Consider the following 25490-nt stretch of genomic DNA (forward strand, 5'->3'; position numbering starts at 1 on the left):
TACTGGAATGGAAGGATACAGGTTCTATCAAGAAGGTCAGGTAGGAGAGACGAGGAGGAGGTGTCACCCTCGATGTCAATGGCAGCTGGAATGCACGGAGCTGCACCTGAGGATGGATGACAAGCTGACCAACAGCTTATGGGTCAGGATTAAACGGAAGGCAGGGACAGGTGACATTACAGTGGGGGTCTGCTACAGGCCACTCAACCAGTAAGACCAAGCAGGTGAGGCCCTCTATAGACAGACAGGAGCAGCCTCATGATCACAGGTCCTGGTCCTGATGGGGTACTTTAACCACCCTGATATCTGTTGGAGTGACAACACAGCAGGGCAGAAGAAATCCAGGAGGTTCCTGGAATGCATTGATGATAATTTCCTTCTCCTCGTTAGTTCCTCTGTCACTTGGAGAAGTGCTATGCTGGACCTTGTTCTCACCAACAAGGAGGGGTTGGTGGGGAATGTGAAGCTCAAGGGCAGCCTTGGCTGCAGCAACCATGAAATGGTGGAGTTCAAGATCCTTAGAGCAGTGAGGAGGGAGCACAGCAAGCTCACTACTCTGGGCTTCAGAAGAGCAGACTTCAGCCTCTTCAGGGATCTGCTTTGTAGAGTACCAGGGGATAAAGGCCTGGAGAGAAGAGGGGCCAAGGACGGCTGGTTAATACTCAAGGATCACCCCCTCTGAGCTCAGGAGCGGTGCATCCCAACAAAGAGGAAGTCAGGCAGGAACACCAGGAGGCCTACATGGATGAACAAGGTGCTCCTGGTCAAACTCAAGCACAAAAGGGAAGCCTACGGAGGGTGGAAGCAAGGACAGGTAGCCTGGGAGAAATACAGAGAAATTCTCTGAGCAACCAGTGATCTGGTTAGGAAAACTAAAGCCCTGATAGAATTAAATCTGGCCAATGACATCAAGGGCAACAAGAAAAACTTCTGTAGGTATGTCAGTGATAAAAGGAGGACTAGGAAAAATTTAGGCCCTCTCCAGAAGGAAACAGAAGACTTGGTTACCTGGTACCGAGTACTATGCTAAGGCACATGAACAATAGGGAGGTAACTGGTGACAGCCAACATGGCTTTACTAAGGACAAATTGTGCCTGACAAATTTAGCGACCTTCTACAATGGGGTTACAGTGTTAATGGATAAGGGAAGAGCAACTGACATCGTCTACCTGGACTTGTGCAAAGCATTTGACACTATCCCGCATGACATCCTTGTCTCTAAATTGGAGAGACATGGATCTGACGGATGGACCACTCGGTGGATAAGGAATTGGTTGCACTCAAAGAGTTGTGGCCAACGGCTCAATGTTCAAGTAGAGACCAGCGACGAGTGGTGTTCCTCAGGGGCTGGTATTGGGACCAGTGCTGTTTAACATCTTTGTCGGCAAAATGGACAGTGGGATTGAGTGCACCTTCAGCAAGTTTGCTGACGACACCAAGCTATGCGGTGTGGTCGACACGCTGGAGGCAAGGGATGTCACCCAGAGGGACCCTGACAGGCTTGAGAGGTAGGCCTGTGTGAACCTCATGAAGTTCAACAAGACCACGTGCAAGGTTCTGCACATGGGTCGGGGCAATCCCAAGCACAAGTACAGGCTGGGTGGAAAATGGATTGAGAGCAGCCCTGAGGAAAAGGACTTGGGAGCGCTGGTGGATGAGAAGCTCAACATGAGCTGGCAATGTGCGCTGGCAGCTCAGAAAGCCAACCGTATCCTGGGCTGCATCAAAAGAAGCGTGGCCAGCAGGTCAAGGGAGGTGATTCTGCCCCTCTACTCTGCTCTTGCGAGACCCCACCTGGAATACTGCCTTCAGCTCTGAAGTCCCCAACATCAGAAGGACATGGAGCTGTTGGAACGTGTCCAGAGGAGGCCACAAAGACGATCCAAGGGCTGGAGCACCTCTCCTATGAAGACAGGTTGGCAGAGTTGGGGTTCTTTAGTCTGGAGAAGAGAAGGCTCCAGGGAGACCTTCTAGCAGCCTTCTGATACCTAAACAGGGCCTACAAGAAAACTGGAGAGGGACTTTTTGCAAGGACATGTAGCGATAGGACAAGGGGTGATGGCTTTAAACTGAAAGAGGGGAGATTTAGATTACATCTAGGGAAGAAATTTTTCACTCAGAGGGCAGTGAGGCAGTGGAACATGCTGCCCAGAGAAGTTGTGGATGCTCCATCCCTGGAAGCATTGAAGGCTAGGCTGGATGAGGCTTTGAGCAACTTGATCTAGTGGAAGGTGTCTCTGCCCTCTGCAGGGAAGCTGGAACTAGATGATCTTTAAGGTCCCTTCCAACCCAAACCATCCTATGATTTCTATGACTTTATGATCACACAACAATCATGCTGCTCAAGGAACAGCAAGGTTTCAGTTACATAGTAGCCACTAAACGATCATCACCAATTTCATGATGTTGTCAGCCTCTATTCTACTTATTCTAGGGGTGAGTGGGGTGGAAAGGAGAAAGATGGCTTACCCATTCTCATCCTCTCCAGGCCAAATGTCATCTTCATAGAAGATATCTTCCTGGCTATTCTTGGCTATATAATTAAATAGTTCAGGGACTCTAAAAAAAAAAAAAAAGGAAGACAAATATAGTTTCACATCAGCATAGACCACAAAAAAGCCTCACCAAAACAAACTCTGACGGACTTCAAAATTTCTGGAGCCCAGCCGGATTATTTTTTACATTTCGTGTCGTACTGTTCACTTGTCAAGGGTAAGCAGCTGACAAAATTACTCTATCCAAAACATTCTTCTCCTTGGAAGGAGAACATTGGAATAAAAGAAATTTCATCAAGCAATCTCCAAAGAAAGCTCATCAGTGCTCAGGAGATCCGTGTCCAGAGGAAAAAATCCAAAGACTGATACAAAGGTGGACAATTTGGATGAAGTTCATATCCAATATCTACCTTTCTAAATACTCAGCAAGTAGTTGTTCTACTGCAGAAGAATACATCCATTCATTTCCAACTTTCTTAGTATAACCAGGAACTTCTTCATTTTTCTTATTGAACTTCAGATTTAGCCCCACGTTTGCTTTGTGATCTCCATGAGGACTGGAAATGAGAAGTTTATTAACTTGCAAGAATATATGTGTGTATGTACATTAAAACCCACATAAACATACATCCTCAGCCTTGAATCACAGAAAAATTAAATTAATTATTGGCGACAGCTGTAAACGTTACAGGACATAAGTCGTGCTACAGTAGCTGTCCACATGCATGCCCATACCTTATTGCAAAGAAGGGCAGGGAATATTTTACCCTTCTTCCTTGAGATCTGATCAACCACAATCTACCTGGCATTTACCTAGATGTAGGATTTTTCTGAACAATCAGTGGGGAAGAAACGTACACGTTAAATCACAAGAAGATGGCTCATGCATCAACCAGTTCTTTAGTGAGCTGTCCCAGGAAACCACAACTCTGACATTCAGAGAAGTAAAGGGATTGCCTCACTTATGCATTTTAAGCAGCTTTAGTCTCAACTAGTTCTTCAAAAAAATTACAGGTAAAATTATTATCCCTTTATACTAGCAATAATTATAAGTACAATGAAATTAGATCTCAATTCCACCTTTTATTCTGTGTGGCAAAGTCAAGTCCAACTCCTGCTTCAATTGTGCAAATAGCTAACCAGAAAAGTCAATTTAAGTCTTTCTACAGTACTAAAATCAACAGAACAAACCGCAAACAAAAATTAAAAAGTAGTTCATGATAGGAGAGAAAAACACTGCACAGTAATATAGTTTAGAGCAAATATACTTTAAAAAAAGCTTCACATCCCCAGTTATACACTTGATAAGAACAGTACTTAAACATGGCAGAAATTCTGCAGAGTTGTATTAGAATTTAGAAGCTTCTCCACAGTCAAAAGAGAACTTACTTTTTCTTTGATCCTCTTCCAATAAAGATACTCCCTGTAAACCTGGAGACAAGATATCCACTTACTCCAAGACGGCTGGCCAAAATATATGCAGGATTGTATTTCACAGAATATTTCTTTAAAACAAACAAACAAAAAATATTGCCAATTCCTGAAGGATAAGGATGTTTATAAAAAGGGCAAATGAATGATATGGAAGAATCCTTTAAAGACATTTACCACTGCAAAAATATATCTGAGACATTGTTTAAGCTTCTGCTAGAAACCCAGAAGCACTTACATGCTGGTTCTGTATTAAAGGATCAAGCTGGGGTTCACATGGAATATTGAAAACAACACGAATTCTACCTTCTGTGATCACATCACGTGAATCTTGAACCTTGGAGAGAAACAGAACATATTAAAAATGTTATTTGTAAACAGCAGTCTTTGTAGCCTACTGCAGCAAAATTGTTCATGACATAGATTACAAGGTCTATTATACAGAGATGCTTTCGGAATCATCATCTTGGTTACACAGATATTGTGCCACACAATATCTTAGATTAGTCTTGCAAATAAAGAAAGGTAGGGGAAAGAATATGAAATTATTGGAACTAACTTCTCCCATGCAGCCGTAGTAAGGAGATCCCAGCATAAAGGTTGTACTTCCAGGAGGAAACAAGTCATCCAAAGTTTTGATGTTTGAAAAACGAGAGTCAAAGGCTTTGATATCCTACATGAAAAAGACAAAATCGATAATGTTAAATTTTGTTCAGTTCCAGTGGAATAATTAAAAAGTTCATATAAACAGACACTTAATCCAAAACATTGAGTCTCAAATAATTCACTGAAGGGAAAGAAGTTAATGCTGTATTGCAAACGCTGTTACACAAGCAACTGTGCTACCTTACAGAGCACCAGCATTGTACTTCATTTAAAATATCATCTGTAAAAAAGATGACAAAAGTCATTTTTTCCATAAGATCTTCAAACTGTGTAACAGGTTCCCAAATTATGGGACAAAATACTCGCCTAAGCACGTTCCATTTTTTTTTATACACTAAATTACATTAATTTAAGATGCTTATTTTTGTTCATTGTTTTGTTTTAAAGGAACATACACTCTTTCTTACCCACACTCCCCCACATCTCAATGGAGTAAGGAGCTACATGCAAAAAGATACTGAACTTGTATATTTACCTTGACAACAGTTTGGTAAACAAAAGGAAGAACTTGTTTTGACCACTGCTTCTCCAAATAAACATCTCCATTTTGGTTTAGTTGATATCTATTACCAGTGAGTAACTGTGCATATACAACTATTGATGTTTCATGAATAATTATTCCTTTTCTTCTCTGGTAGCTGAATAAAAAACAAAACTTTTAGATTGATTACAATAAACAGAAGTGAATCAAGAAGGCGAAATTAATTTATTGGGGCAGAGGAAAGAATAATACTTTTAACAAAAGGATTCTAATAGTTTGTTTCCTGTTTTATAGGAAATACCCGGAAAATGGCTTGACCAATTGCTTATCCACTGTTGCACAGCCATCGCTGCATAGCTAAGCGTGTTAATTTAAATATATTTTACCTTTACAGTAGGAAGGGTTAGGGGTAATTAAGGTAGTTAAATGACAGATAATAAAATGGCAAGCTACTGTAACTCAGTTGTCCTCCACTGGGCACCCACACCCTAGAAAAGCAAAAGCTGTATGCAAATTTAACAATGGTAAGCTATTCAAGCCGTAACTTGATACTGTTCGACTCCGTTCTATATACCTCTACAACTGAAGATTACCAAGACCAAAACAGAAAATTGAGTGGGAAAGTAAATACTGAAACTCATTAGTTAGACAATTCTTTCGTAACAGCATCTAACTTTAAATACCTAGGGACCAACTCCACATATTCTGAAGTTTCAATATAAGCTCTTTTACATTGTTTTTTTTAAATTCCAGCAGACTTTTATCATCAAGTTATGCAGCAGCTCTTCTCTACTACCTAGGTCTGTAATACAGCAACAAAACATAGCTAAGCTATAAAATGCAAAGTTACACTTTAATTTTCAAAGTTACTTACTGCTCTGAAATGCCTTGAACTTCTTTTAACCACAGGCTTTGTTCCTTATCTCCAACGTACGCCACTTTAGTTGGGGGCACTGCATTTCCCATGTAAAGCTTCTGTGTGCCATGTGGTTCTTCCAAATAAAACCTTGAGAACATTATGACAGGTATGAATTTAACCAAGTAAGATTAACCTAGACATAACCAATTGTGAGCAAAACTTAAAATAGTTAGAAATGACTTGTTAACGACATGGAAAACTTGCAGCATCACTTTCTCTACCCTTTCCACAACAGGCTACACAGCGTATTTTTAATAAAAAATACCAGTGCATGTGCTGAAAGCAAGGTTGTATAGAAACATTCTCTTTTACGTTATTCTGCATGGATTTCTGTGCCTGTGCACTTTCCCTCAAAGTTAAGAATGAGCTCTCCCAAACTTCTACATCTATAGCAAAATACTGAAGGACTAGACTTCTATAGAGATAACCAAACCTCAGAACAATGTAACACAAAGGTTGTTCCACCAAACAGCCTTTGATACATCTGGACTAATTTGCTGTTAGCATTACAATAAAACTGAAACTTTTGTACAGCCTAAGGAACTTCTTTTTAATAAAACAGTAAAGACGACGAACAACTATCTATAAAATGTCTCTTACTTAGTTTCTCCATCTGACACAGCAACAACTCTGGCTTCTTCAAGGTGTGGCCAGTTGACAAAAACAGGCTTTCCAAGTACCATACTGGCAACATTTTCTACCAACTGAAAAAAACCCAAAAGTTACTATTACTAATTGTTTATTAAAAGATTTTTAGTTAAAATATTTTCAAACTGTTTTTTCAATAAAAACTACTCTGGTTAAAGAACAGGTTTTCTTGTATAATAAAAAGCTCATTTCAGCTTATTAAATTATATTTTGATACATATTACATAATCTCGGATTAGAAATGGAGAATCATGTTTCATTTTTTAGGACAAAGTATCACATTCCAAGTGCAGCTACTTATATGTAGCATATGTTAGTTGCAAGACCTGAGTTCACTTACATTTCTAGTATAGGCTTACTATGTACTTTTTTTCTTAAATCACTTAGAACTATTTGTGTCTCTGGGACACCACAAACTGACAACTTGAGATTAATGAAATATTTTGTACCATAGATTTTACTTTTTTATCTCACTGAAATAAAGAAACAGCACTTACGTCCAGGACTTTGCTAGGATCTGTAATTTCAGTCTCACTGTTCTGTTTTTCCAATGAGTTTCTACTATTTTTTAATGCATTATTTTGGTTTATTTAATTCTCTTTCCCAGAACCTTGAACATTCACTCTCCCTGTCTCTCTACTGTAAAATCCTATCTTGTTGTTTTCCTCCTCTTTCTGGTTTTATTTACCTCTGAAACTTTTTTCTTATCCTGGATTTGTATTTTGCTACCTGATATTTTTGATTACAAAATAGAGTTGGCTTTTAAATTATTTAGACAAAATATTTTGCTTCTTAACATCTCTGCATCAACTCTTTCCTCAACAGTCTCCCTTTAAGTGGAAGGTGTAAGTCTGCTTTGTTGATGAAAAGAGACTGATTAAAAAAGAAAAAGTGTCCATATACTCAGCTACACAAAAGACAAGAGCCATTGCTCTTGAGACTCTGCTTCCTTTCATTTGTACCACTTCCAACTATTAGCCTGGAGTGAGTCTCATCAACTCCTTACCTGAGAACATTTGATAGAGTTTCTGGCATTTCTCTGTGGTAACTATTAAGGAGATTGACATTTAATAGAATGTCAGGACAAATTTAAATCTTTCAGCAGATTCCTCAAATTCTAGACTGTGCTTCATACAAATAGAGCCTTTGAATCCTAATGAACTTTATTTTTCACTATTGATTCCAACAGTCAACAAAAGCTTTCAGTGTGAATTAATACCGTTGATATGTACTGTTTTAGTTGATCTTTCCAAAACATATGCCAAGAACACTACCACCTAAAGCTCTCAACTTTGGGCTGAGAGGTAAGAACTCCAGAGTTCTTACTCCAGCAATTAATTCTCTGGCCTTGAGCATACAGATTCATTTCACCTTCCTTTCTATTAATCAAATTTTAACAACTTATATATAAATCTCGTTCTGAAATCAAAGCATTACTAGTTAAAGTTTCTAAACAATCTGAAGATATTATTTTAAATTAACTATTCGTATATTTAACTATTCTTTTTTAAGAAATACTTGGGTATAAAATTTTTTTAAAACTTTTTCAGTACTAGTCTAAATGTTTTTCTCCTATAATACACTATTGAGAAGTTATAATCAATCAACACTTCAAATCTGACTATTTAACAAATTCTGTCTTTTCATAAAAAGTTTTTTTGTCTGTTGTTTTTTTTTTTCATTTTCTTTTGTTGTTCTTGTTGCTTCGGGTTTTTCTTGTTAGGAGCTGAATGCTTACCTGTTCTTTTGATTTCTCATCAGCTATGACTTCTAACATCATGTTCTCCCCATGGCTGCTTTGCTGAAACACCTGTACGCCACTTTTTCTAAGACAGAACTGGGTAAAAACAAAACAGCATACAAAACTTACTGGAACACTTACATAGTTATCTATTAAATACAATTGAAAAGGTCAGGAGAGAGAAATCTTTTACCTTATGTTTAATGTGCTTTAACGTAGGAAATCCACAAAAATATAACGCACTCTTGTTGATTTTAGTTATCTTATTGTGGGTTATTTCTACGTGCCAAGCATCCAAAGGTATTGTTTTATACCTAAAAAACAAGTTGGACAACATTTGCTTGTACAGACTGGCCTTCAGCTCTAGAAACTCTCATTACTCATTCAAACACTCATTAATTGGCAAATCATTTGACTTTCCTGTAAGGTGACAATTAATTTAAGCCACTTGAAATCTATACAAAGGACTATAAAAACCCATGCTATTGCTGCAAAGAGACTACTTGTTAAGAAAACAACAAAACTTCAAGCCACGGTATGTCCCAATCTCACTATTTTAATTCATTGCCATTGTCAAACTGTAACTAACAATGGTTCCATACAGTATCGTTCATCTTCACAACTATTCATTCTTCATGGAGTGTAATCCTGCAAGAGCATTCCTCTCCTATTTTGCTTTGACTACTATTTAGGTTATGTTTCCATTTAATCTTGAAAACTCAGCTTGGCTGGCTACTTGCATTGACAGGAAAGTGAACACCACACTTGCGTTCAACTCTGCACTGGATCCAAATGCTTACATTTTTTTTACAAGCAGTCTGGAATTAGTGTGTTGACAAATCACCACTATTATCAGATACCTATACCAGACTTTCATCCTCTGTGTCACACAAAGTTTAGTAATTCTCTAGAGTTTTGTTCCTGATTTAGGGTTGGTTCACCTGTTTCGCAAAGTCACATTTGTAGAAAAGGGACAAACGCTTTTACCATGCCATCCACAAGTAACGTCTAATTCAACATTTTACGTTTTTCAGTGTACATATTGGCATACTGAAGCTTCTGTTAAAATGCAAATGAAAGTATTCTAACTACTTTTAGTCTATTCTAAAACGGTTATGCCGGCGTTACCTCGTATGACATCTTTCTATTGCAGGGAATTTCTCTGGCCATGGTGACATGTACTGGAACTCTGCATCTTTGTCATACCAGTACACTAAGCAAGCACTGTGAGTATTTCTTTGTTTCTCCTCTTCTTTTAGGCACTTATTACAGGATTCCATGGCCTGCAGCAGTCTCTTCTAAATTTTAGAGAAATTAGCCCATGTGAAACTGGCAACAAAAATTAACATGGAAACATCTACACTGGGACAGAGAATACCCGCATGTTTCTGGTTAACATGTTAACTTTCTAAATGCAGACTCACCCTTCCTCACCTCCCAGCTCTCTGATAAAAATTGGACAATTACAACAGAACGGCTTTGGAGAATGAAGATTACCCTTTTTGTAAGTATGTTTCCAAAGGCTAGCCATACTTTGCCTTTTACATCTAACATACAAAGAAATAACTATAAAGATTTTAGATGTTACAAAATTCTACAAAATAACTTTTGAAAAAGCTTCAAAACCTTGTAAGTCATTCAAGTAGCAACTGTTGTCTTTTGTGAGAAGACCAAGTCCTGTCAACCTTTCACTGTGAACCATGGAAACAACTGATAGGCATATGCCACTACTTGTATATATCTTAGTATCTAATCTGCACTTTTATTTTCATCCACTCTCTTTCATGTGCTCAAATCTAATCCGATAAAAGATATTACAACTTATATAATACTATTATTCTATACACAAAAGGAAAACATTACTATTTTATTCCTCTCTGTTAACGTTTTACTGATTGATTTGTACTTAAAGTCTTCTACCCATTACTGGTGTTCGTGTGAAGAGATTTCTGTAAAAAGATTGATCTTTTCTCAAGTGTTTCTTTTATTTTGCCTACAGACATTCTGTATTTCTGTATGTAAATAGCAATAGAATTTTTTTCTCAAAAAATCTGAAACTAAATATTTGAATAGCTGACTAAAAACACGAACAAACTAGAAAAAGTCCACATTCTTTAAGACTTCTGTCACTTGAAAGCTAACTTTGTTTGTGGTAACTTAAGCTAGCCTTACTCTCCAGGCAGCAAATATTTATATTTTTCTGTGGTCTTATCAAGTGTTAATTTAAACTTCCATTTAATTGCATGTCTAACTATTGATAATAAGTTTAGCAGCTTTGTTATGAAGCTTTTATAGATGGCAGACTTTGAAAGAACTTACCTCATCAATAAATGGGATTAATACTACAGCTTCCCATTCTTGTTGCTTTCCATTTAGGTCTGTTTTAAAATCTGGTGGATAATATTCTATAATAGGAGAGTCCTGACTAATCATCAAATGCTAGGAAAACAGAACAGAGGAATTAAACAATATCAGAGACAACTTAGCTCTAATTCTAAGAAGAGACAGAGGAAGGCTGGTTTTAAAATCAATTCAAGGCTGAAAAGAAATTCAACGTTTATCATTTAACTATCCTGTCTGAAATTGCTTAGCAAATGCAAAATTTTACATTTATTACTTACTTTACAATGTGCTAAGAATAGTAAGAAGTATTTAACTATACACCTAAAATATAGAGGCAGAATATAACTAAGAGGACGTGCAAAAACATCAAGAAAAGAGTCACTTCAAAGTAAAGCAGACAACCAGTAAGTGATAGATAAATGCAATTAATTTCTAAATCCTACCTGGTAGCATTTAGGTAGCAGATCTTTGCTAGCTGCTGGTAGTACAGCAAGAAGCTGTTCAAATGGCATGAAAGGTTCTCCTAGTTCAAATTTGATTCTGAGTTCGCCAATGTTGCGAATATCTGACAGATAAGGTGCATAATGATAAGGATAATACCTGCAGGGGAAAAAAAAAAAATCTCTTAAGTTACTTGTCTTAATTTCAGCATAGCAGCGTTCACATATCAGAAACAGAGTGAAATACATTAAACATTCCCAGTGTACAAGGTGAAATATCGTTCCATCTTTAAGCAATTTCTCATTTGACAACTTTTCTTACCAGCTCCATGACTGAACTCCATGGTAATAATAATGCAAAATCCATTGTATTGCCTGGACGTAACATTCAGCTTGATCAGCTAAGAAGTCACTTAAAAGAAAAACGTAAGATACTGATTAGTTTTTCTCATTTTCACTGGTATATAACAATTACTTAACACCTTGTACATAGGAATGAAGATAGAGCATTTTGGGAACCTGGTAAGACCATGGTTTTCTAGATTCATTTAATACTGATGGATTTTTTTAACTCTGGTCTTCAAATACTTGTTACTGAAAACTTGACTTGCAGCTCTTCTTGCATTAGCAAAAAGCATCGCTGCTGCAGCACACTGTCATGTGTTCTCTGCTTTTGACATGGATGAATATTCTGTCTTGTATTAGACATATGCAAAGACTTGTCCTCGATGTTTTGGGAAAAAAAAAACCAAACCATACACTTACTCAGAAACTACTTCTACACCCATTTTTGTCATGTAGTAAGTTCTTTTGTATTGCCTAAACTCAGTTTCAAACAGATCATCATCTTCTGGTTCATCTTCCAACACAGCTGAAAAAGCAGTCATGAAAAAGAAGGATTAACATGCACTTCTCTACTACAATATGGTTTGAAGACATTCAGTTTTGACTTAATGCCTTAACTTTATTCCTCAATTCACAGTTATAGGTGCTCATATCTTCCTTACACTGGAAGTAACATGAAAGAATCAAACAAAATCTTTACACAGATAAAGTCTGGAACTTTTTTTTTTCCCCTTTAAAAACAGGCAACCCATTTTGTAGCCCAATGACAAGAACCGAGAAGAGAATATAAGCCATCAGAAAATAATTTAAGAAAACGTTAAAATAAATTTTAAAATTTAATCTTTTTTTTAGCATCACCACATACATTTTTCATATTCAATCTGAAAACATGAGCAAAAGACCTTTTCTGCAAGCGAAGTGAGTTTAAAAGCAAAGTCAACACATCCAAAGCCTCCAAGGCCATATAAAAATCTGTTCATTTGTCCCCACTTGTATAACAAAGTACTTAGGCATACAATTATCAAAAATATAGTGTTGTTGAAGATTTGCTCATTCATTCCTTTAATTCATCATGGAAATACTGATCAGGTAAGATGCACTTCAAAAGCTTTAGCCCCACTCCCTCTCACCATAAGCCAGTGACGTGCAGTTCCATTTCGCCATAGCTGACTACGGAACTCTTTCATTTAGATTAAGTTCATCTCCGACATGAAATTCTTACACATCTTCCAAATCTATACACAAATTAACAATTTTTTTTTGTTGTATGTATATGGAAAAACTATTTCCACTTACTTTTAGGAGTCACTTCACCTTCGCTTTTTTCTAAAGCAGCCAAACATATAGAATTTTCCTGAGCCTATTAAATTAATATTTGAGACAAAGTAAAAATACAGAATAATATGCATACACCCCATTCAAAACCATATAATCTGCAATTCAAAATGCTATAATAAAGATGTATTAATATTATTACTTAGTATAAAACCCACTACATTTCCTTCTCTTGTAATTGCCTAGAGAAAATGATTTTATCCATATAGATTAGACAAAGGAGCAGCCTCAAATAAAATCTCAACTACCTTTAAAAAACTATCTGAATATTTGTTTTCCAAAACTGTGCAGTACACACTTAAGCATTTTTACCTACATCAGGCATTTTGCTACAGCACCAGTAGGCAATCAAACTTTTCATCAGTAAATTTTTAAGAGTTCAAATTACTTTTATGGTAAGTAAGGATACAAGAAATTGTGTTTTAGAGAGTCAAACAAGCCAAACACTCACTTAATTCTCACACTACACAGCCTTTTGTGACATTAAGTAGCTTTCAATAAGCAGAATTATGAAGTTGGCCCTCTTCCCCTGTACCTGAGATACGCAAGCTCCTGACTGTCACTGCCATTCAAAGCATCAGTCAAGATGGCTAGCTAACACTATACAGCTGCTCCAAAATTCTGTGGCAAATAAGAAAACAACCACAAATAAAGCATATCTTACTAAAGGAAGAGTTAATATCTCGCTCTTACAAACCACAAACTGCACTAAAGAACAGGATAACAATATACAGTAACCTATGAAATTTGAGGGAATTTCCTGCTGCTGCTCTACACTCTGCTGAAGGCATATACTGAAGGATGGCCAATGGATGTGGTAGTGGGGAACACAACAGTGGGGCAGAGATAAGATACAGAGAAAGGTGCTGTTCCTTATTAATCAGCTGTATCTAGAATTTCGAGTTCTGAAATAGATCACACCAATGAAATTGCTATTTATCTACTCCTTGTCAAACAGTCAGCCAATACCAAGACACGCATGAACAATCTATCAGTATACCATAAATATATAAAACCCCTAGGAGGCTATGCACTGAAATATAAAGCATAGCAAATTTGACCATAACTCACCCACAAGTTAAGTTTTGCTGCTGTTGAGGAACAGATAAATTGCCATAAAGTATTAAGTTACGGGTTTACAAGACTTCAAAAATCATAAGAACCTGACCTTGACTTAACCATTTCATTTTCACAACCAATGATATATATACAGGCAGTTCCTCAAATGTTACATTTTACTATCTTTTCTGATCTCAAAAAAAAAATAAATCTCAAAACAGAAGTTTATGCCATTTAATTTGTCTACGATAAAAATCACTGATTTGCAAAAAGTAACATGCAATTTTAGAAATGAGAGCATGTAAAACACTAACCTTCTGTTTCTTTTGTTTGTTTTTCCTGGCTTCCTCTGCTGCAATACCAGCTGCCTCGTTGAGGTATTTATTGCCTACTTTACTTTCAAACCATTTCAGGTCTACAAAGACTTCACTGAAGTGTTCACGATCAAACTGTGCAGAAAGATTAAAGTAAGTTTAGAAATATTTGAGAGGTGTCAAATTTAGAATGCTAAATTAACAATGTCTTTTCAGAAGGTGCAATAGATTACATCCAGAGTCATTTGTACATAAACATTTTGCCCTAGAGCTACAACTAAGCTAACAGATTAATAATAAAAATATTTTTCCTTAGTAATATGTAACATATATCCAAGCCATACTTTGTTTTCTTTCAGTAAAACAGCAATAGGTAACAAAGAGTTAGATAACTTCCACATTTCATTATCAACTCTAGAAGTAGCAGAAATATTTAGGGTCTGGGTAGCATAGTCTTGTGTCACACATCCAACACTTTCATGGTTCTGTCCAAGAAACAGAAGATAGGGCTGAAGCAGTGACAGCAAGTGAACCTCTCCTTCCAAGTTCAGCAGAAGGCTGAGACCTTTCCATTTCTACATGGCTTATATCTTTCCTCACCTCTAGGATGGATTACTACAGTAGCACTTGAAATGATATCAGGAAAAATTTCTTTACAGAGAGGGTTGTGAAGTATTGGAACAGGCTGCCCAGGGAGGTGGTGAAGTCCCCATCCCTGGAGGTGTTTAAAAAACTTGTGGATTTGGTGTTGAGGAACATGGTTTAGGGACCCTGATGGTGCAGGGCAAATGGTTGGACTCGATGATCTTGAGGGTCTCTTCCAACCAGATGATTCTATGATTGCCTCCTGTATGCCAGCTAGTTCATGAAGAATGCTGATGCGTGCCTCAGAGATACTAACGCTTCATTGGTCTTTACCAGTGATCTTAATAAAAAACATTGCTCTCCAAGATCTTCAGACATAGCTTACCCCACAAGAAACTGATCAGCAGGGGAAGTGAGGAATATTGTTGCCTGCAGAACACTTTGCTCGGTACTGCCACTCATTACTCAATGAGAATCAAGAACATGATTCTACTGGTGAAGCCTCATTTGACTTGCAGTACTAAAAGATGCTGGCTAAAGCATAGATCAAATGACTCAATCTTTTTCCTCCTATATTATGATAACATCAGACAACAACTGATTGGATCCCATCAGTTAAATGATAGAACAGCTGACTGAACCACTTTTAACAAACTGTTAAATGACCGTGTTTTAGAACTGCAGCATAGTGTATTTCAGGGCACTATATCAAGGTTATGTTCAACAGACTATATGGTTCTGCACAGTGTAATTTCAAAGTTACTTACATCTGACAATCTTGTGAGATATTTCTCGAAGCGTTTTAAATTCAGATGCCCATTTTCATTTATGTAACCTATTGGGAAAACAAAGTACATTTTTTAAATTAACGATTTAAATTTAAATGCCACATAGATAATAGAATGCGATCTTGCTGGCTGTCTAAAGAAAGCGTAATAAATGCTAAACATTCTAGCATGGCTTAAAAAGTCAATATTAACACAGGAACATTAATGTTTCTACTTTCCACAACTAAACTTGGTGTTCTTACCTCCCAGTTCTGGCAAGATATCCATATATGTTCTATAAAGTAGCGGCAGTGCATCATGATTAATGTGTAAATGAGGTAGATGAGGAATAAAATCATTTCCTACAAGGAAACCCATTAAGATCCAATCATCTATTATCCTTTCGATATCATATTCAAAGGAAATCTTGTCCTGGGGAGACAAAAAAAACCCACCACACAAAAAAATACAGGAGCATAATTTTTATTACCATGTTTGCATAAAAAGACCTCACACATTTTTTCCAATCACAGCTGCATTAGAACTTACTTTTACTGGTGAAAATTCATAATCAATATATTCTCTCATCAGTGATAAGTGCAGTAAATGAAATGTGGTTTCCTCTGGTGCACATGCTCTGTAAATTATTAAAAGCATTAAATCAATTATTTATAAACACACTTTCAGCATGGATATTTAATAAGTCCAAGGTTACCTAAACCCAAGTAATCTTACTAGGATTATATCTTTGCAGAAGAAATAATGTATGAACATTTCTTTGAATGTATTTTAGGATTCATTTGGTTTGAGTCTATAAAATCTTGCAGCAGAATCTTCTAAACAGTAGATACGACTGCATTGTATGGAAAACAGCTAGCTTAGAGAAAGCAGGGCTGCTTTGCAGAGCTCATGTTGCATTAAGTATTTCCTAAGTAATTATCCCATTGTCCCAAAAAAGGACAAGCTAACCTAACCTAACTTTGCACGAAGCCAAATATACTTTAAGGTATTTTAGAACTAGTCTGATTACACAGAGAGTACATAGATTCATGTCTAAACTGGCTGGGTTACACCTGCAGTCATTTGAAATGCTCCCTTTAAGAAAAGAATATGCTTAACTTGAAAATATGCTCCATATGCATTATCTAGTGGCTTTAACACAGAGCACTACAGCACCAAAAAAATGATAAACCTACTGTTCGGTTATGGCATAAACTAGTCAACTTAGGTTCTGCCACTTTTTCCTCTCTTCACTAAAATTACTCAAGACCTAAGCCAGCATTAGGCCAAATTCAGTTAATAACTGCACTAAAAGATTAATGAGCTAAAGACTGACATATTTTAAATTTCTAAAGGATTATTTCACCTTGCAGATACTATAACTAGCTGGGAGCACCTCCAATGACAAACCAGCATAAACACCTGTGTGTTCACACATACACATACATAGTAGCTCTTGGCCAAAACCCTCTGAGGAAGAGGAGAGAGAACTCCCTCTGAGAACTTTGGCAAATCCAGGTTGATGCTCTAAAACTCTAGAGACATTTTGCCCTTTATTTTCTTCATTGCACTGGACTTGAAAATCCTGATAAAACAAATAATTTCTCTCAATCAAGAAACTGCTGATAGATACTAATTTTAATGAATTTTTAGTATTTTCTAATTTCCAATTGTGTATTCATAAAAGTGACAATATTGACAGAAGGCAAAGGCAATTCCTGTAACTTCTGGAAGTAAATTCCTGTAATGAGCAATATTATCCAGAAATTACAACAGGAGTCAAGTATGGAACAATGCATGAGAGGGGGAGAAAAAAAAAAAAAAAAAAGACATCTTGCCTTCTGATTTCATACTTTATTTAATTAATCCCTCAAAAAGCAATCATGTTTTTATATTATATTTTTAAAAGGTAAAATCAACATTTTGCTTTGATCAGACTTAAAGTCTTTTAAAAACATTAGTTACATGCCTATACTATCAACAGAATGAGATTAGTGAAAAGCTGACTGTGGAAGACTATGAAAAGAATATTTATTTCTGATGTTTATCATATTGTCCTTGGCAATAAAATCTTTTGTTTATTAGCAAAAATGATGCATTTATCTAAACATTTCTATGACTTATTACTGTATTAACCTAAATCCTTTTTTTTAATCAAAAAAGTATACTTCTCTCTGTCTCTCCCACCTTCTCCCTTTATGCACCAAATACATGCTTAAGGTCCTTCAAGGAAGGAACCTAGCCAGAGTAACAGTTATAGAATTAATTTTTCTATTCCTTCAGAATAGCTCCAGGTACACACATTGCTCTGGAACAAATCACCTTGTTCTGACTGGTTATAGCCTACAAGTTAGTTCAAATGGGCAAATCCAGAATAAAAGCATCCAGTCAGCCACTTTAATTTACTAGAATAATTACTAAAATAAACTCTCTTACTTACATGCACAAAACCTCAGAGACACAAACACATTTTAAAAAGTCAGTATCTGCATAAGACAAGTATGGAAACAATGTCAGTAGAGCCTGGGCTGCTCCATTCATAATGTAGAGGAAGAAACACAACACACCAAAGTTCAAAGGCCTTTTTTTTTTTTTTATCAGCTGTCCTGACAAAATACATTTTCTCATGTAAACTAGTTCAAATGCACAATTTAACAAGTTGATTTCTTTAATTTCATGTATTTTCTAACACAAAAATAAACTAATACTTTATTAGCTTCCATATGCAATCTACAAAAAATATGGTTTAGTCACCCAGTACCTTTTGGATATAATTTCTTTGTATATAAAATAAGAGTAAAGTTAAATCAGTTCACCTTTGAGATTTTTTACCACCAAATCTGACTTCTTCTCTTAAGAGCGCAAAGTGTGCCTCATGACTTGTTAATCCCAGCATAATCTATTACAAAGAGATATTAGAAAGGTCTTAAAAAAGGTCTTAATTCGATATTTTTTTTTAACTTCTACTCAAGATTCGAGCAGTATAAAGAAATTCCACTGCTCTGTTTCATTATAAATTCAAACGTTTGCAATACAAGATTAAATGCTTGTTTAGTAACATTTATAACCCTATGCGCTTAGGAATACATCAAATACATATACACTTAAACTTCAGTTGCTTTTATTATTTTAATTGCACATACCAAGTCAGCATCTAAGCCATAGAGACAGTGTCTTGTGTTTGGATCATGATGGGGCTTTGCTTTTTCTGATCTGATGAACTCCATAATTTTATGCTCACCTTCCCCCGGAGTCTGCACAAAAAACCCCAAAAATTCACCAGTAAGTATTTTTCTATAAAATAGAAATTTATTTAAGATAAAATATTAACAAAATACAATTACCTCGTGGCCTGATAAGTAAACTGTTACTCCTTGCCAGGATTTGTCTGTGGAAATCTTCATGTTTACAAAATATTTAAGATGTTCATGCAATCTGGCCATGAATTCAGTTCCTGAAATCAGAAATCTAAGTCAAACACAAAGCTTTTCACTAGTCATTCACAATTGCATTTACATATCAAAAGTATTAATGAAAAAACAACACATAAAAATCATGCAAGAGACGAAGGGGATAGCTAGTTTTTTTCCCCCAAGAGGTTTCATCTTTCCCATAGCAATCTTTATAGAATGGACAGTATTCTAACCCTACTAAAAGTTTTTAAAACTTCTGTTCTCAACTCACTTGAGCTTTTATTGATTCTGTCCTCTAATTTTTTAAAAAAAAGCCTTACGATAGCAAAATAGTGCAAAAAATATGAATTCAAAAACATAAATCTAAGCACTTAAATTTAAATAATTAACCAATTATCTTACCTGGTGTAATACAGTTGGAGTCAAACCTGGCTTCTGTAGGGAGAGTTTCTCCCTTTTCTAATGCCTTTTTTATTTTGTCCTCTGCCTCTTTTGCTGATCTAAAACAAAACAGGGAGAGAGGGAGGAGAGAAAGAACCATCTTATTCAAACGTTAATATCCTGAGTACAGCTTTACTGACAAAATACATATAATTGATTTTTATGAAGTCTTTTTTTTTAAAAAAAAAAAAGAAAGAGAGAGAAATTTAACACCCGAATAAAGTCTGAACTTGTTTCTGATACATCTGGAAGGCTTCAAAATAGCCTTTTTCCCCTAGCAATGATCAAAATCTGTCATTACTCACATGCAGTTAATATTTAGATTACCAAGATGATCATTCAATGACTGATCACAATGAGAGCAAATTAATGTTGAAACATCAGGATCTAAACATCTGAAAACGCTATTCTAGAACAATAATGGTAATGTAGTTGAACAAAGCAGCGAGTTTGGCACACCATGAAGGCAGGAGGGGTGAACTAACAATTTATCATCACTAGTAATGGAGAAACAAACAAACAAATATCATCCTAGCGTTTCTTGGCCAAGGATTTCATAAATACTTTTGAATCAGAAAAAGAGAAGCCACCAATGCCTTAGATTTTTTTCTTTCTCTCAATTCTGCTCCCATTTTCTGTTTAGAACTTTCTTAATCTGTTCTTCCTCTCAACCTTCTTTTTTCCTTAAAAAAAAACCTACCAAAAAATCTCAAAAAAAACCCGCAAACAGTAGCTTGAAAATATTTTCTCTTGTCCCTTTCCTCCAGTTTGCTTCTGTCACATTTCACTCACCATCCCTGTACTGTCTGACCATGGGCTTTCTTTCCTTACAGCAGTCTTCAAAAAAAGCTTCCACATCTCCCAAAACATTAATACCACTCTTAACTCTGCAAAACCTACTTGCAGCTCTGTATTTGAGTTAGCTTGCTAACTAGTATCAACAGGAAACCAGAGTTTCACCAGAAAGTTAATTTTTTCTATGACCATCAAGAATGTTCCACCATAGTTACCAAAAGGCGTATCTAGAATTAGCATTTGCAAATACCAAAGGCTCTCACAAGTTACAAAGCCATTGGAGACACCTCTAAGAGCTCCACTGCAGATTTATTTCACAGAAATTTTCATAGGCAAAAAGATCCTCCCACCTCCAAGTCCCTCATATGCAGTGAAAAATTTAAGTAACAAGCAAACTTTCCTTTTTGGAATCCTGATTTTAAGTATTAACATTTTACAGATAATTATCTTCATTTAAATAAAAATTAAAGCTACTGTCAAAGGCACAACCACTCATAATACATTTTACTTTCATGGCATACATTTAAGTAAATTTTTTTTGAAGTGTTTACTATCCTAAAGACAGAGCAAGAACAAATATTCTCACCTAAAGCGTCTCCCACGCTGCTGATTCATTTTTGCTCTTGGAGCTACTCCATCAACTGCCATGAAGAAAACCTTCCTTGGTTTAATAATCCGAAATAGTACTTCCAAGTAGTGAAAAATATCAGCAAAAATCTTATCTTCCGAGATTCTGAAGTGAACATCATCATCATTTGGATGTGAACACTGATGTATAATGCCATTCATGTCCAGGTATAAGTTGTCAAATTCTGGAATCTACAAAAGCCACAGTTAGTACCAACTTGGTGACAGCTGAAGCAATGCAATCACAGCCCAAGGTGAGGCTGAGACTAATGAATTCTGGAAAGGAGCTGAGGTGCAAAGATATGCCTGGAACCTACTGCATGCCAATGCGCTAAGAGTATCTTGATTGGTTCCAGGTTTGCCTGCACTTGCAACCCATTATTACGATCCTCCCAGTGAAGAATATCAGTTGAACAGATTTCTATCCTATCCTGACAGTTTCTGGTACCTCAGGACTTCTGTCCCCTGTGCTCGGCTAATATTCTACACTGTATAAGGAAAAAGCAAATTTAAAAAAAAATTAAAAACCACACTTTTCAGGAAAAGGTAATTTTTTGTGTTGTTTAACCCCACACATTCAATCTTGCATAGCTGCATCATAAACAATGAAAACTACAAAACTTAGTAGGGCAGTTTTCAACAGTATGTCAAAAACAAAGCCAGCTTAAGAAGCTTTAGGGCTCTCCCTGTTAACCAGTTCCTAACATGACCACTTCTTGCTGATCCTTTAGCTATGCTAAGAGCCACCTGTGAGCCTAGAGAGTGGCAATTACCACCAAAAGGAGTAAAGTTATCAATGATAACATCAATTTCTTTCTCACACTTTCCAAAATGTGGTGGGTTTTTTTTCTATTTAGTTCTCCATTCTTCTAACAGTCTTATCTGCAGCAATCCAACTTTCTTTTAAAGGAAAAAACCCTCCCCCAAATACACAAAAGTCACATATACAGGCACAAACACTGTTAAAACGTATGAAGCGAAGGGGCCGTTATCTTTTTGTTACCAAAACCCACCAAATATGCACAAGAGCAATTTTCAATAAACAAGTCTATTCTTTAAGCCACCAACATGACTGTTCATAAAAATCTTCCTGTTGTTACAGCTGGAAAAAGACACTGCTAATTTCTTGTTATTTTCTGTAGCATTGCTGCTGATATGTCTTGATATAATTTTGAAAGGCATGTTATCGGACTTGTATTTATCATCCAGATGCAAGAGAAATATAAGGAATGCCACCCAGAGGGACCCTGACGGGCTTGAGAGGTGGGCCCATGCAAACCTCATGAAGTACAACAAGGCGAAGTGCAAGGTCCTGCACAGAGGTCGGGGCAATCCCAAGCACAAGTACAGGCTGGGTGGAAAATGGATTGAGAGCAGCCCTGAGGAAAAGGACTTGGGAGCGCTGGTGGATGAGAAACTCAACATGAGCCGGCAATGTGCACTGGCAGCCCAGAAAGCAAATCGTATCCTGGGCTGCATCAAAAGAAGTGTGCCCAGCACGTCAAGGGAAGTGATTCTGCCCCTCTACTCAGCTCTCCTAAGGCCTCCCCTGCAGTACTGCATTCAGCTCTGGAATCCCCAACATCAGAAGGACATGGAGCTGTTGGTGCAGGTCCAGAGGATGCCACAAAGATGATGCAAGGGCTGGAGCACCTCTCCTACGAAGACAGGCTGACAGAGTTGGGGTTCTTTAGCCTGGAGAAAAGAAGGCTCCAGGGAGACCTTCTAGCAGCCTTCTGGTACCTAAACAGGGCCTACAAGAAAGCTGGAGAGGGACTTTTTGCAAGGGCATGTAGCAACAGGACAAGAGACTTTAAACTGAAAGAGAGGAGATTTAGATGAGATCTCAGGAAGAAATTCTTCACTCTGAGGGTGGTGAGGCAGTGGAACAGGTTGCCCAGGGGAGTTGTGGCTGCCCCATCCCTGGAAGTGTTCAAGGCCAGGTTGGATGAGGCTTTGATCAACCTGATCTAGTGGAAGGTGAGCCTGCCCATGGGAGGTGGGTTGGAACTAGATGATCTTTAAGGTTCCTTCCAACCCAAACCATTTTATGATTCTATAACTCTGTTTCAGAAAAAGGAATGACAAAGAGAATAAACAAGAGGCAAGATCAGGAAGGATCTCCAGTCACCTGCAATAACTAGTCTTCTGCTGTGGCAATGATCTTCAGTACAGTTAAATTCAGTAACCACACTGCTCTCAACACACTCAAACACTACATGATCCACATAGGCACCACCCTCAGATAAGAAAACAGCAGGGCACTGCACAGGCAGCATTCTAAAGAGACAAAAACTAATGCTCTTATATGGAAGTTATATATATATATAAAACAGATGACCTTTTTAGAAGCAGGGCTATAATATGATTTCAAAATAATGATGCAATTTACATGTGATTGCATTTTATTCTGGGTAGTTTTATCTATAATAGCAATCAAAAATCCTAATCTAGATGCTAATCTAGATGTGTCAGTCTGTATACTCAAGTGGCCTGGCAGAGAAAATGAAGAATGGGGATACATGCTACTACTGTTGAAGCTCAATATCATGGATAACAACCTAGACGTTTTCTTTTCTTTTATACAGAGTAAGTATTCTACATAAGTTAACAACATCACCTAGTCTTCAGAAAGACTAACTAGAGGACGACATTAGCATACTTAAGGTTGAGGTATGCTTTCTGTTTACCTTAAAAGCTCTAACAGCCTCTGTCAGAAAGCATCATGGGTGTTACATCTTGCTGCTAACTACCCCCCGCCCGGTTAGAGTAGACACATGCTGATTCCTCAGCTTGCCACAGTTCACAGCTCTTCAGCAGAAGTTTAAAGCCGCCACCAATTTCAGCGACCAGTCCAGGGGATAAACAAAACAGCTGAAAAGCCAGCACACACTGCTGCCGCCTTGCTACACAGGCAGTGTAAGACGCTGTAGTGAAATCCCACAGATCATAAGCAAAGACCTAAGCTTTGAAAACTGCTTTGAAATTAGAAAGGAGGGTCAAATATCCAGGTTTGGAATCACTTGAGCAGGGCATCTTAGATATGTTGATACAATGGCTATTTAATCTTTAAAAATGCTATCTGTTTAGGAAAAATGTATTAACACTCAAACATGCCTTCAATCATCAACTAACTCATCTCAGAACATCCTCACTCAGACTATATAACCACATCCATAACGTTAACTGAAAATAATAACGAAAAAAGTTATGAGCTTGTGTCTAATAGGTAACAAAGGAAATTTCTCTGAAAACAAGTTTTTTTGTCTGACTGTTAAAAGCACTATTTGCAGCCTTCCCCTTTCAGGCTTTAACATACTTCTCGTTTTCGCTACTAATACAAGCTGTCCGACGCAGATGACAAGGAGACGCAGCAGAGCCGTAAAACCTGTCCCTCGTCATTGCTGTGCCATTCGTCGTCAGCAGCAGTAACTTTTCTGAGCCCAGTAACGAGATAACTCCGACCTTCAGCTGCCTGAGGGGAAGCAGGGCCGCCAGGTGCCGAGGAAGCACCGCGGAGTTCCCGACGGGCTGGGGAGGAGCGCGGCCGCCGAGGAAACAAAAGCGAAAGGCGAGAGCCCGGCGGTGGGGAGCCGGAGACGGCGGCGCTCCGGGCCGGGCGTTTCCTGGAGGAGCGGCGCGGTTTCGGCCAGGGTGCGCTTCTTGCCCGTGACGAGGAGCGCCAGCACCCGCGCGCGCACTCCCGCAGCGGGCTGCCGGCACGGCCGTTCGCTAACGGCGACCGCGGGTCGGACAGTCAGGCTTGGGGGGCTCCGAAAGCCTCGCCCGCTCCCCAGATACCGCACACCGCCATCCCGCCACTTTCGGCCGCTTCGAGGTGCGGGTCTCGCCGAGGGGCGGCCGCAGGCGCCCGCCTTGCGCCGACCCGTCCCTCGGCAAGCCGGCCTCGGCGCCGGCTCAGCCCCGCAAGCCCAGCCCAGGCAACCGGGGACAAGGCCCGCTCCCTCGCCCCACCGACGGGGCAGTCAGAACCCCCCGCCTCCGCCTCGGCGCACAGCGGAGACGTGCCCTTGGCAGGCAGCGGCGCTCCTTTCCTCGCTCACCTGATGCTCCTTCAGCACCTGGCTGAGGCAGGGGTACCGCTCCGAGATCCACCGGTAGAACTTCGGCACCCCCATGGCCACCACTCCGCGCAGCCCCTCCGAACCCAAACAACCCCGGGCCGCGCTCCGCCCTCCTTCCGGCGCGCCGTACTGACAGCCGGGCCGCCCGCGCCATAGAGCGCCGCGCAGAGCGTCCCGCGCCGACTATTGAGAGCAGCGGCCAGAGCGGCGGAGCTGGGGCGGAGCTGGGGCGGAGCTGGGGCGGAGCTGGGGCGGAGCTGGGGCGGAGCTGGGGCGGAGCTGGGGCGGAGCTGGGGCGGAGCTGGGGCGGAGCTGGGGCGGAGCTGGGGCGGAGCTGGGGCGGAGCTGGGGCGGAGCTGGGGCGGAGCTGGGGCGGAGCTGGGGCGGAGCTGGGGCGGAGCTGGGGCGGAGCTGGGGCGGAGCGACTCCCTCGGCCTCACCCCGCCGAGGCCGCGGGCGGCCTACGCTGCCGTCGCCGCCGAACGTGGTGCCGCCGCTCCCGCCCAGCCCGCACGGCAGCTTCCGCAGCGCGCCTCGGCGGCCTCAGGCCCGGCCTCCG

At 38.8% G+C, this 25490-nt stretch overlaps 1 protein-coding gene across 8 annotated transcripts in view; it reads right to left on the reverse strand.

The window, feature by feature from the left end:
• The window catches only part of XRN1 (5'-3' exoribonuclease 1), a 45911-nt gene extending 20878 nt beyond the window's left edge, over positions 1 to 25033 (reverse strand). For 7 of the 8 annotated variants that reach the window (XR_015222410.1, XR_015222411.1, XM_086618521.1 and 4 more), the window contains exons 1-26: positions 24911 to 25033; positions 20806 to 21038; positions 19386 to 19483; positions 18915 to 19024; positions 18714 to 18824; positions 18387 to 18469; positions 16120 to 16207; positions 15834 to 16002; positions 15571 to 15638; positions 14219 to 14353; positions 12807 to 12870; positions 11931 to 12036; positions 11488 to 11577; positions 11169 to 11325; positions 10702 to 10821; positions 9511 to 9680; positions 8576 to 8696; positions 8380 to 8478; positions 6594 to 6697; positions 5949 to 6080; positions 5069 to 5231; positions 4487 to 4600; positions 4166 to 4264; positions 3886 to 4001; positions 2907 to 3053; positions 2471 to 2560 (exon numbers count right to left, since the gene is read on the reverse strand). Coding sequence is in view for 6 of the 8 variants with exons in the window: in XM_086618521.1 (XP_086474647.1) it covers positions 2471 to 2560; positions 2907 to 3053; positions 3886 to 4001; positions 4166 to 4264; positions 4487 to 4600; positions 5069 to 5231; positions 5949 to 6080; positions 6594 to 6697; positions 8380 to 8478; positions 8576 to 8696; positions 9511 to 9680; positions 10702 to 10821; positions 11169 to 11325; positions 11488 to 11577; positions 11931 to 12036; positions 12807 to 12870; positions 14219 to 14353; positions 15571 to 15638; positions 15834 to 16002; positions 16120 to 16207; positions 18387 to 18469; positions 18714 to 18824; positions 18915 to 19024; positions 19386 to 19483; positions 20806 to 21038; positions 24911 to 24985 (3062 nt within the window). In the remaining 2 variants the exon portion in view is untranslated. Of the gene's footprint in view, positions 1 to 2470; positions 2561 to 2906; positions 3054 to 3885; positions 4002 to 4165; positions 4265 to 4486; positions 4601 to 5068; positions 5232 to 5948; positions 6081 to 6593; positions 6698 to 8379; positions 8479 to 8575; positions 8697 to 9510; positions 9681 to 10701; positions 10822 to 11168; positions 11326 to 11487; positions 11578 to 11930; positions 12037 to 12806; positions 12871 to 14212; positions 14354 to 15570; positions 15639 to 15833; positions 16003 to 16119; positions 16208 to 18386; positions 18470 to 18713; positions 18825 to 18914; positions 19025 to 19385; positions 19484 to 20805; positions 21039 to 24910 lie in introns of all 8 variants that reach the window. The other variant, XM_086618524.1, reaches the window with a different exon arrangement.
• Positions 25034 to 25490: the final 457 nt, after the last annotated feature.

The sequence above is a fragment of the Tauraco erythrolophus genome, chromosome 11 (genome assembly GCF_009769465.1).
Source record: "Tauraco erythrolophus isolate bTauEry1 chromosome 11, bTauEry1.pri, whole genome shotgun sequence".
Taxonomy (NCBI): Eukaryota; Metazoa; Chordata; class Aves; order Musophagiformes; family Musophagidae; genus Tauraco; species Tauraco erythrolophus.